Source organism: Mauremys reevesii, linkage group 8 (assembly GCF_016161935.1).
Source record: "Mauremys reevesii isolate NIE-2019 linkage group 8, ASM1616193v1, whole genome shotgun sequence".
In the NCBI taxonomy this organism is placed as follows: Eukaryota; Metazoa; Chordata; order Testudines; family Geoemydidae; genus Mauremys; species Mauremys reevesii.
In genome coordinates, this window is record NC_052630.1 from 3302348 (window position 1) to 3315374 (window position 13027).

Sequence of the window (13027 nt, forward strand, 5' to 3'; positions counted from 1 at the left end):
GAAAGAATGTACCCAGTTTTTTTAACAAGGCACCAGTTAAAAAGGAAAAGGTCTTTTAGTTGTATGTATTTGTATTGCAGCAATGCCCTGGAGCTCCTGTAATGGACCAGGACCCCCTAGTGCTGGTCACGAGACACAGAACAAAAAAAGACTGATTTGTTTCAGGGGATAAGCACCGGGGATGCCCTGGCTATTGACACTTCACTATTTATATGTGCCCTATCATTATCCTGTTAATGCAGCGCTGATAGGAAAATCTCACTGAAAAATGGAAAAAATTGACAGTGAAAATTCCTGTGGATTTCCCCCCATGTATCGACCCACTCTAACAATAACCACAGTGCTACTTTATTTCTTATTTGTATTTCCACAGTGCCTTGTAGCCCGAGTCATGAATCAGAACCCCACTGTGCTAGGTGCTGTACAGAAACAGAACAAAAAGACCGTCCCTGTCCCAAGGGGTTTATAATCTAAGTATAAGACAAAAGACAGCCAATGGATACAGACAGGGAAAGGAGGACTGCAAGGAAACAATAGAACAATATTGTGCAGCACGATAGACAGCCTGCTCTGCACACCAGCAATTTAGCCATTCTAACATTATGGTGATTTCATGACCACGTTTTTATTTGCTGCTTTTAACACCTTAAATCACTGAGGAATAGACTGTTTTCCTTCTGGGGATCTCTTTGCACAATGGGAAGAATCCAAGGGATGAGCAGGCCACATACATGTGTGTATGTACCATCGGTGTACAGGTGTGATGGGAGACAGCGACAGTGAGAGAAAGCTCATGACGCTGTGGTGAGATGAAGAGACTATGAGTATGTCTACACGGCAAAAGCTGTGCACGGTCTAGCCTACCCAAGCTAGCTTGAATCCAGATGGCACGTGGCTAATAATGGTAGTGAAGTCAGCACAGTGTGGGCTTCAGAACTGGCTAGCAAGCAGAGTACATACCCAGGGCCTGTTCCAGGTTTGTACTGCCTGTGCTGAGAAAGTTCAGGGTAGACTTGATCACAGACAGTGGTGCTGGAACATTTTTAGTATTGGGGTGCTGAAAGCCAGCCCTCTCACCCCTGCTGTGCCCCCCCTCCCCGAGATGGGGCCAGGAGCAGGGCCATATCTCTGCGAGGTGGGACCTGGACAGGGGTAAGGGAGCTGAAGCTGGGACCACAGCTGGGGGCGGGCATGGGGCCGGGAGCAGAGCTGCAGAACCCCCCGGACCTCTAGTTCCCGTGCCTATGATCACAGATCCCATTGGCAGAACAGAAATGTAATAATCGAGGGCTCTTCAATCTAGCAGAAGTATAACAAGGTCGAATGACTAGGAGTTGAAGCTAGGCAACTTAGTGCAAGAGATAAGATGCAAGTTTTTAACAGTGGGTATTTATCTACTGGAACAATTCTCCAAGGGTGGTTGTGGATTCTCCCTCACTGGAAATGTTTAAATGAAAGGTGGATGTTTTTCTAAAAGATCTGCTCTAGTTCCATCACAGCCAGTGGACTTGAAACAACAATAAATTAGGGAAGTTTTGTGGCCTGTGTTATACAGGAGTACAGACTAGATGATCACAGTGGTCCCGCTGGGCTTAAAATCTATAAATCTCTGATCCTCAGAGTTTTAAAAAAGATAAAGCTCAATAAAGTGTCCTTTAAAAAGGAGCTGATCTGAGGCTGATTCTTCACCTGAAAGCTGATCACACCATTTGAACATTGGCTACGGAAAAGCTAATCCGGAGGGGATAAAAATCTTTCAAAGACAATGACATGAAGTCAAGCATCCATGATGTTTGGGAATCCACTTGTGACTTGGTAGTTTGCAGTGCTGGTTGGCAAATGCCCAAGGCTACTCATTTCTAGGAGCTGTCACTGAGAGAGCCTCATGGGAAGATAAACAGAGAGGGCAGAGATTGAAGAGACTGTATTTCATCACATACAGAGTCAGTGCCACAGACCCACAAAGTTGCTCCACCTCATGTAGTGCCACGGAGAATCCCGTAGATGTGGTCTGACTCTCAGAGAACGTGTGATTGTCTCCCGAGAGCTAATGAGCAGCTAAAGCAGGGAGGCTGAAGGCTGGGTGAAAAAGGCAAACAAAGACAATTGTGTCTCTTCCCTGTGATGAAAAATAGGCAGAAGTGGGTGTGCACACTGGATATCCATCTGCCATCAGGCTCCTCAGGCAGATGTTGCAGAGATGCAGTGGAAATGGTTTTCGTTCTCAGCATGTTATAAATGTGCTGGCAATAACCACTCCACAGATGGGTTCCTGTATCTCATGGGAGTGGCTGTGAGTGCAGTCCAGTTACAGGGCTGCCAGTATTCTCACCTCTTCTTTGCTGGGTGTTTCTATTACTGGACCATATAAAGTTGCCCCAGACTAAAACTGGTCACACAAGGAGCCAGCAGAGGAAAGAATTGTATAAATAATATGCACTTACTGACATCTGGCAGTTTCCCTCTGAGGATCTCAAAGCACTGTATAAATATAAGTAAGCAAACAGCCTCTTTGAGGCATATAAATAGTATTGGCCCCATTTTAAAGATAAGGAAGCTAAGGCACAGAACGGCTGAGGCTAAAATATTTAGCACTGGATGTCTAAAGATAGGCACCTAAATACATAGGCGGGCACTTAAGTTGGTAGCCTGATTTCCAACAGTGTTGAGCACTCCCTACCCCTATCAAAGTCTGGGGTACCCAGCGCACCTGTGATGGGATGACCACCCCACACTGGCAGCAAAAGGGTTAATGGGAACCTGAGGGCTCTGTCAGCTCACTGGGTTACACCTGGAGGGTGTGGAGAATCAGCTGGTTATCTGCTGGGTCACAAAGAGCTGTGCCCAGCGGGAGGGACCCAGCAGGGAGGCAGGACACCTCAGGGGAGAGCCTCTCCTGGGAAGGGAACTCTGATAGAAGGCCAGGAAGGCAGCTACAGGGTGGAGTGAGCGCCTCTTTGAACCTGGATAAAAGGGCAGGAACTGACCGTTAGGGAGAAAACCCTGGGAGCTGATGCTCACTACAGGAGCTGAAAGGTGTCTGCAGAACCTGGAAAGGGGCTCTGGAAAAAGGCCGGGCAAGATAGGAAGAAGTCTGGAGGCTGAGTGAGAAGACCTTGGCTACTCACTATTGGGTCCCCAGAGTGGACCCTAGACTAGAGTTGGGGGTCTGGGTTCCCCTACTAGCTACTGAGGAAGGTGGAGTGAAACTTGATTCAAGGGGTTAATTCTATTGAAAACCCTGGAACAAGGGATGTAAGGACCCCTGGGCCTAGAGTTAGAGGCGGGAGACTTGGGGTAGGATCACTGGACCTTTGACCGTGGGACTGAATGGGACCTTCCTGGCAGGCCAAGTCACAAGAGGAAGCGACCATAGCGCCAGAGCGGCTGCCAGCAGGGGGCACCAGCGCAGGATAGCCTGCTCCACCAGGCCCAGCCACAAGGGGGCGAGTCACTCTTCTACAGCCCCAATCTGAGCACAGAATTTGGCCTTTAAGATCTTGTATGAAACTCTGTCTTTAAAACAGTATGTTTTGGCGGTGGTACGAGCCAGAGACGTTCCCCACTGTTTCTGGATGGGTGAAAAATAAAAACCACAGCTGTTATATTACCACTTTATTAACTATAAAAAAAATATACTCTGTACACAAAGAATTCCTATGCAAGAAGATCTGAACATTACATTTAACAGTATTATTTAGTGCAATAAATTGTAACTAATAAATATTTCCTTTACCTCATCCAAGAATAAATACTGCCTTAAAGGCATTACCCAGTGGGGCAATATTGCAGTTACAAACACATTAGCACCCTGCTCAGGACTTGGGGGGGGTGTCACACTCTGATGGTCCCTTACATGCAGGGCTAATGTGCAAGGCGCCTACCTTTGCACATCCTGCACAAGGGTCTGCCACAATTACAGTCCTTGTGCTTGGGAAAGAACCCCTTCGGTGCCCCACAGTGGGTAAAGGGGGGGGGGGAAGGCAGAATCATGGCCAAGTCCCCCCCACATCAGTCACAAATGCTGCAGTCTCATGTGCCCTGGGCTGCTCACAATTCCCCTCTGAGCTCCCCAGGGTGCAGTTCCACATGGCGCCCTATTCAGGGTAGTGACTATAGGCCAGATTTGGTGCCACAAGAACATGGCAGTGGGTGAACTGAAACTACTGGGGAGGAACAAAGAGAAATCAGACGGAACTCGAGAGCGCAGAATTCTATTTGTGGCTGGTCATACCCCAGGTTTTGGTTCAGACTATCAAACAGACAGGGGCAGTAGTGGAGTTTGGATCTGGGGCCAAACATCTCCACCTTTTGGTGGCATTCGGAGCCAAGGTGCTGGGTCAGACCCATCTCTGGGTTGTACGTGAGGATGGCCTGCCTGCGAAAACATTTCATGATGAAGTTTCACATGCTAAGAAATTAATGCAGAACAAAATCAAATGTGGGAGATGGATAAGCTAGGAGCAGTGCCTAGCATAGACCTGTAAAGCTGGAAGGGATTCCAGGACCTAGTGGCTAACAAAGAACTGAACAGAGTAACATTAAAAATAGAGATATATACACATTATATACTGCTCCTTCAAGACTCTTTCTGTTATTCCTAATGCTTAGCAAAAAGTCCCAGATCTTATTTAGCAATCCTAGGGATTAACAAAGCTTGCACTCTGTTTTTGAGATTGGTTACGTAAAAAAGAATGTCCCTAGGTTTTCCTAGAATATTAGTTAAGTTAAAATATGCTGGGTACATGGTACATAGCTTCTTCTAATACTACCACACAGCGACCAACACAATATGAAATACTCGGTCCATCCAATTCATGTAGGAGCTTGGATTACAAAATACAGGCCAGTGTTTTCCACACTACTAGGCAAATGATTGTGTCAGTGACTGCATATGCTGTATGGAACGGGGCCTGGTCTCAATTACACCTGTGTAAATCCACTGATTTTAAAAGTGTCCAGAAGGCTCAATAATTTTGTTCACAGAAGAGGTAAAGAAGTCTTTTTCTGGGGGTGGATCCGCTGGGTTTTTTGAGTGGGGAGGAGGGTAGGTCTCATTTTATTATCACAAGTGCACTGAGCATTTGTACTTCTTTGCAGCGTTTCATCTCTCTGCGTGTGCCTCCCTGCCTCCTCCACAGAACCTTGTCACCCAGCTGAGAACATGCCTATTGAATTCCCATCCCGCGCTTTCTCTCTTGCTGTCCACCTCTCTTCAGAAAACACACCCGGTCCTGTGTAGCTCTAGAAAGGAGCCTTTCCCCTGAGCTCCCGCCCCTCGCCTGCCCCAGACGTGATCTGCCCAGTACGTTGCCAAGCTGTCCCTTGGTGTTCAAGCTGAAAGAGATCTTTGGAGGCCAATTTTTTCTTCTTATGTAGAAGTCTTGATGAGAATTTTGACACACACATTCTTCAGCTTTGTTTGTCCTCCACAGACATCCCCAACTGCACCGGAAAGTCTGCATGTGTGGTTTTATTTGTATTTTTCCCCCACTAACAATATAACATTTGAAAGACCTTTCAGTTTCTTTCACAGGTTTCTCAGGTATTATGTTCCTATTACTTGGACACTCCCTTCTACTTTACACTCTCCAGAATCCCACACCCCTTACTCCAGAGCTGCAGAGCGAATCATGCTAAGAGACGACACCGTCTTAACCCTTCAGCATACAGGATGCAATGGCTAAGCCCAGCCAGAACATCTGTTGGATCTGTGTGTCCTGGTACCCAGTTATTCCATCCATCCCTTCCTGCTCCAGACCGGCTGTGACACAGGCAAGTTTGGAAGCATCTGAATGGTTCTTAGAGAGAGAGAAGGTGGATGAGGTAATATCTTACATAGATCTCTCCTTGTCAGTGATGAGACACATTTCTCAGGGCAGGCTAACGTTTCCTTTCATTTGGGTGCTTCCAGGGTTAAAATCACAATGCCAGATACCTGAGCTCTGAGGCCACACACCGATCCTTATTATCCTCATGAGAAATTGGCGTGTTGTGTCATCTGGCTCTGGGATCTTCGCTAAATCACTGGCCTGGTTTGTGAGAGCCTTAAACCAAATGGCTGTCTCCATCTTCTCAACATGGAGCTCTTGAAAAGGATTGGCTTGGCTGGAAGTTCAGGCCTCTGCCCCAACCTGGCTAGTACCATTATCTCTGGTAGGAGGGATTTTGTTAATGCTTTGTGTAGGGAAAACTCTGTAGTAAGCCCACTCCAGCTTCTTGGTCGGCTTCACTCAGTGTGCCGGTGTCCTGATTAAAGATCAAATTCAGAGATCTCACTCAGCTGATAGAGCAGGGTAGAGAAGGGAGGTCGGTCTTCTTTCCTCTGAGGGAGCAAGAGAAGAACAGCATTAAACTCCAACTTGAAAAGGGTTACAGGGTAAGAGAGAGAACCTTGTAACCGGCCAGAGGCTGAATGGTAACACAGGTAGAATCAATTCTTAAAGGGGAAAAATAAAAGTGAAAATGTGACTGAAATTGTCATAGGAAGCAAATGTGACCTGGTGTGTTCAGGGCTGCTCTCCCTCTGATTTATGTCTCCTTTCTGTCAGCAGAGAAGTTGGCCCAATAATGGCTGACTTGCTTACAAATCACTGGCTTTGACTTCTGCCCTCTAAAGTGGGACCCACAGGGTGTGTTCTGAACTGGAGTTAGTAGCATGAGTTAAAAGCCTAGCGAAGACAAGGCAGCCTGCAGTTGTCACATGAGTTAGTAGGTCAAGTTAAAGAGCATGCCGGAGCCTAAGGTTTACCGTGACCTGTTAACTTGTGTGAAAACTACACGCTGCTTTGTCCCGAGGATTTTGCCTCATGTTAGCTAACTCGCGTTCAGAACACACCATTTTTCCTAGTGAAGACAAGGGGGAAGGGATCATAATATCTTGCCTGCGTAGGCTACAGTACTAACCGCTTTCCAGCAGCTGCTCATGAGCTCATAGATGGCCTTGGAGGCGAGCTTGGGTTTATAGAGCCGGAGTCCTGCGTTGATTTCTTCCACCACCTCTGCATTGGTCCGGTTTTCGTAAGGGATTTTGCCTTCGCTGAAGACCTCCCACATCAACACTCCTGAAACAAACGAAAAAGGAAATGGTAGTAAAGGAGGAACAGTGACCTGCCCAAAACATCCCTCCTCAACAGCTGGTTTGAAGGGTCCTCGGCACCCCAATCAGCCCCCCAAAACCCACTGTTTTTATTTGCTTTAAATCCCCATCCCTGAAGAGCCCAGGCTGTGGCCACCATGCTTCCAGTCGAGGAGCACTAGATCGGATTCCCCTCCAGATTACACCCACATCTCTCTCCCTCATCAGCCCGAAGAGTCATTGAGACACAAGCCTTTCCTCATTCCCCCACCCATCCCCACGGGAACCAAGCATGCTCTGTCTACAGGGGTTGAGTGAAGAAGAGCGAGGTTGAACTGCTCTACTTTGAGAGATTACTGTACCTGTTCCCTTCCATATGCTAGCAGATTATGGTGACAGGAAGGGGGGACTATCTAGTGTTTAAAGCAACTTAAAGAAATGGAAGTTAGGACTGGAAAGTACTATAAGATGAGATCTACTGACAGAGCTAGGTATTATTATTGCTATTCTGCTCCCAGCTCACTCTTTGACTTACCATGTGATCTTAGGCAAGTCTCTTAGGGCCAGATTTGTAATGTTATTTAGATGCCTGACTCCCATTGAGAGCTGTAGGGGTTAAGCACCTAAATACATTTAACAATCTGACCCTTAGTCTTTCTGCAACTCAGTGTCTGCATCTGTAGCCATGTGCTGGAAGGTGAGACTCCAGGACTGCCTTCCCCACTTGGTCAGATGGAGCCTGGGCTTATTAACTTTTAAGGAACATTACAGCATTCACCTGATCTCCCAGGCTTTGGAGATGAAGTGAGTTAGCTGAAGGTGCACATAGGGTTGACAGAGTAAGTGGAGGTGTATATTCATCCTGAGAGGTGGAAGGGTAACAGAGAGCTCACTCTTCATTGCTAGTTTAGTTTGTATGATGTTTTTGCCTTTAATGAACTGCATCTAGGAGAGGCACATCTACTGCGGCACCAGATGCCTCACAAGCATGATTTAGTTTGTATTTTGACAAATGAACAGGAGCAAAACTATGAAATAAAATTTGAACAGGTCATATTAGCCACCCAAGCCTCAGCTCTAGGAACTGCTCACCAGAAGAGATGGCAAGTTGTCATGAACTGTGATGAATGCATGTGAAATTGCGATGGAATTTCTAAGGGATTATGGTGCATATTTTACCTCATGAATACCAAAGGAATTCACTGGGACAGAATATCAGAGGGAGTCAGCAGAAAGGATGGCAGGAAATATATGGTCTCATCTCTCTTGGAGAAAGAAACAAAGATACACAAAGGCAGAGGAGGAGTGGGGTGGAAGAGAGACAAGCATAGGAAAATGACTACAAAATATGTTGCAGTCATGTAGGGAGACCTTATAAATACAATGAACAAAAGTTATTTTGATTCTTGTCAGGGTTGATTTCGGCAGTCACCTGATATGCCTGTTTGGAAGTACATGTGCACCTTGTCTTGGGCTGCCAAGGAAGTTATAAAAGGAGGGGACTGATGTAGCCGGACAGAAGGATACATCTGGAATAAAAACACGTCGCCTACAGCTTCATTTTTGCTCAACAAGGTCCAGTTCCCTGCACTGTTGATTCTTAAATAGGGAGAAGGGTGTCAGTATTTCAACCACACCAGACCACTCTTTAGCAGAGGGGATACTGGGCCTGGCCGATGAGACTGGGTTTATTGTGGAATAACCTAGATATCTGAACTCCCACAATGTGCAGGTTCCTAGAGTTGGGAAGCCAGTTCTCATGTCCAGTTCTTTTAGCCTGGTCACAACAGAATGGTTTCAATCCCAGCAGAGCAGATTAATGGTCTGTGGGTAATAGAGCAGAAAGACTCCCAGGGACATGATGCCATGACATGACAGAGGAATCCTCTTATGCAAACCCTGCTGCAGGGGAGATAATAAGTCAGACGGACATTCAACAGTGGCGTCTGCAAATTTCACAGAGGAGAGCCGTGCAATGCAAACAAGCCCACAAATGTGTCATTCTGTCTTTAGATAAAGCTAAATCAACTTTCCCCAGCTTGGGCCTACAAAATACTGCAAATAATGTCAAACTACGCAAAAGTTGGTGGGAGCTGTATGGCCCTTAAAGGGGCAGTTTTAGATAGAAACTCCTCCAGTAACTTATTGTCCATACTAATTTCTGAATGGTTGAGTAGAAGAACATAAACCAAACCTGTCCTTCGGAGCACATTTGTCCCTGTGTCACAGCTCTACCATAGCCAGGATGCTGTGGGATGTCACGGTCAGTTCTAGTATCAACTGTTATTCTGTAGGGTGTGTTTAATAAGGGGTGACAGAATGCTCAGCACTGTACTGAACACAGAAGACATAGCCCCATCCTCAAAACCTCCTGCTTGGATTTTCAAAGCTGCCTAAGAGACTGAGTATCAGAGGGGTAGCCGTGTTAGTCTGGATCTGTAAAAGCAGCAAAGAGTCCTGTGGCACCTTATAGACTAACAGACGTTTTGGAGCATGAGCTTTCGTGGGTGAATACCCACTTCGTCAGATGCATGACATTCACCCACGAAAGCTCATGCTCCAAAACGTCTGTTAGTCTATAAGGTGCCACAGGACTCTTTGCTAAGAGACTGAGATACCCAACTCCCACTGCAGTCTAATAACCATCCAACGGGGATTCATAAGCAAAACTACTTCAAACTACGTAGCAGGACAAAGTAAGGGAGGAGATTCTTGAGCACACAATAGTTTGAGGCCCACTCCTGCAACATGTAGGCCTGGGCACAGTGCTTAGTGTTGTGAGTTGCCTCACTGACTTCAAGCCATGCACAGCACGCTGCAGTGAGTCATTTGGCAGAGCCGGGATTCGCATGCTGGCTGGGAATCTGCCAAACACTTTAGTGTAATGCCATGGATTAGCCTTTGTTAGGACTGAGGTCATTGCCGTTAGCACTTTGAAAACCTGTCCAGTGGCTTTCTTAGGGGTGAGGGTGCAGAAGGGAGAGTCACAGAGGGGTACAGCTGAGGGCCCAGGAAACCTGAGAGCAGGTCAGGTGAGAAAAGAGCAGGAAGGGAGAAGCAACGTTTTAGATATTCATAAAGCAAATGGCGTGAGCAGCGTAAATCTCAGGGGGTGGTGAGTTCTGAATAAAACATCATTGTCCAAGGCTGACATCGCATAGGCTCCACTCCTGTTCCCTCACAGGTCCCTGCCAGTGCACCTCCATTCTGATCTTGGACACTCCATGTGAAGCAGCCCTGGTCCTCCTGAACCAGAGACAGTACCTGGAGCTGCAGTACTGCAAAGGTGCAGCAGGTTGGATTTGCAGTACCCCACAAAGCCTAACTAGTTTATTGTTCTTTTTCCTTTGTCCTGAGAACAAAGGATTTAGTGCCCTTGCAGCCTTTATGCAGACAAAAGACCCACAGAATCCAGCAAGTGTTCTGCCGGAATAAGGGCTTCCCTTCAGGATCAAGCTCCCGGTGATTAACTGATTTGCAGCTTACTGAATTTCCCCCGTTCTGATAAAAGGTTCTTACCAAATGACCAGACATCAGACTTGGTGCTGTAGTTGGAGTAGGAGAAAACCTCTGGGGCAGACCATTTGACTGGGAATTTGGTGCCTGTGGAGCTAGTGTACTGATCATCAAGGACATACCTGGAACAGACAAAGAGCAGAGCATGCTCAGTGACACGCACTGCAAAGCTCAGGTGTGACATTGCATAGGCCACACACATGCCACGTTACCTTGACATTCCAAAATCCGACACTTTGACGACTTGGGATTCTCCTACCAAGCAATTCCGAGCTGCCTGCAAAAAAGGGAGAAATACAGGAAGATCATTAGTACTTAAGGTTTCTCTGCTGTGATTCATTCCCTTGTCCTCTTATAGACAAACGATATGTAAAGAACTGCTTAATTGCCCCATGGAAATGTTGTCTAGCTGAGCAATGTGGAGAGTATAGTGAGATGGGGTCAGACAATTTAAATGCTATAATTTCCAGTTCAGTTTAACCTCAGTGCTTCCCTGTTGTTAAGAAAGTCCTACATGGGGTAGTTTGACCTGTTCAGCTCTTGTATTTCTCCATCCATTAAAAATTCAGGCAACTACCCACTGACCCACACGCTGTCTAAGCTCGGGTTAGCCAAACAATCGATAACTACTCCCCCCTCTCCCTGGGAATCAGGAGCAATCTGAGCTGAGTAATCCAGTCCTCCTTCTACAACAACAAAGACATTTCTCAAACACAGCTTTTAAAAAGTGACTGATATGGCCTGATGTAACATGAAACAGCAGCTGCAACATTTGTATTGAGCAATGGAATTATACATAGCAGAAATCCATGGCTGGCCAGGGGATCACTGGTTAATTAAAGGGCCCGTACCAGAGGGGGGGGGTAGTAACAGCGCACCCTGGAAGGTGCCAGAGCTTTGACTTCTTCACTGATCTTAGACATGAACACTTTGTTCATCTCAGGGTTGCCAGCACCACCAAACCGATGGAGCTGTAGTTAGTAGTGAGGGGAAGAGGCAGCACAGGAGAGGGCAGGACTTTGCCCCCTGCCTCCTCCCCCCAGTGCAATTCTAGGACTCAAGTAAAGGAGAGTAGACAGGGCCCCAGAGGATGCCTCTTCCACTAGAGTGCTTCCCTCACTCCCTGCTTCCCTCTGGGCTTAGCACGCACTCAGGCTCAGCCAAAAGCCACTGGGCCGATGCAGGGAACAACTGGGGTGAAAATGCCCTGTATAGGCTAATCCAGACTGCTCTGCAATGAGGAGAGATGGCAGATCCTCCTCCAACAGATACATGGGAGGGTGAGGGAGCTGAAATGAGGCAAGAGGGAAATCCCAAGACAGTATCCAATCCTGGCTGGCTCGGAGAACAGGACAGTTTACGGGGGACATACCAGGTCTCTGTGAATGACAGAATTCTGCTCCAGATAAGCCATCCCTTCACACACGTCTTGGCACATCCCCAAGAGGGTTTCCTTGGAGAAGCTGCCCCGCTGGTTTCGGAGGTAATCCGACAAACAGCCATGCTCCATGAACTCAAACACCAGGCATATGGGAGCCTGTTCCATGCACACACCATACAGCTGGACTAACTTGGGATGAGAGAGCTTCCTGCAAGGAACAAAAGGAATGTGGGGGAGAGGAGAGTGAGGTGGGCTCATAGGATCTGCAATCACTCACAGAAGTTATCATAAATATATGCATCAAACACTATACAGTAACAAAACTCATTAGTGCCACTGCAACCTTCCCTATGCTAAGCATAAGCAGCTCTTGCTGTGAGATGGACAAGTGTGAACATAAAAGAGGGAAGTTAGGGGCAGATTCTAACTTCACACTATTTCAGCACTGATGTATCAACATGGACTTCAAAAGAGTTATTCTGGATTTACACCAACGTAAGTGAGATCAGAACCAGGCTATTGAAGAGTCAATGTATGTGACAAAAGTCCAGGGGTGCGAATCAAGGCATCCCAGCCTCTACACTCAATCTTCCTGCCCTTCCATACTCACTTTACAATTGCCTAATACATTTGTCTTTTCAATATGGCTGCACTCACATTCAACATGAGTACACAGGTTTATGGTTAGAAAAATATTGCACAAGACTTGCTGAAAAATTCTGTGCACCCAAAACACCCCCAGGAACAACTGGTCAAAAAAGGTGATGTTTTTTCCATGAACATGTTCAAATAAAATGGATTTTGTTCCATTTTTTTTGTCAAAAAAGCACAAAACAAACATTTGGATTGCCAAAAATTAAAAAACTCTTTGGTTTTTTTTCCAACAAAAGCCAAAAAAGTTCAAATGAAATTTCTTCTTGTGGCAGTTTTTGTCCAGAATCCCACATCCCTGTTATGAAGAAATAGTGATCTAGCAGGACCTTTGGGGTATTGATAGAAGTATAGACACATTCTCTCACACTAAAAGTTCCCCTGGCCAGTAACTGCTACAG

The 13027-nt window shown here is 46.5% G+C and overlaps 1 protein-coding gene across 1 annotated transcript in view; it reads right to left on the bottom strand.

Moving 5' to 3' along the window:
* Positions 1 to 5266: 5266 nt before the first annotated feature.
* The window catches only part of ITK (IL2 inducible T cell kinase), a 41065-nt gene continuing 33304 nt past the window's right edge, over positions 5267 to 13027 (bottom strand). Inside the window, exons 13-17 of the mRNA XM_039486067.1 lie at positions 11967 to 12183; positions 10807 to 10871; positions 10598 to 10716; positions 6907 to 7064; positions 5267 to 6325 (exon numbers count right to left, since the gene is read on the bottom strand). Of these exons, the coding sequence (XP_039342001.1) occupies positions 6254 to 6325; positions 6907 to 7064; positions 10598 to 10716; positions 10807 to 10871; positions 11967 to 12183 (631 nt within the window). The 3' untranslated portion in view covers positions 5267 to 6253. The remainder of the gene's footprint in view (positions 6326 to 6906; positions 7065 to 10597; positions 10717 to 10806; positions 10872 to 11966; positions 12184 to 13027) is intronic.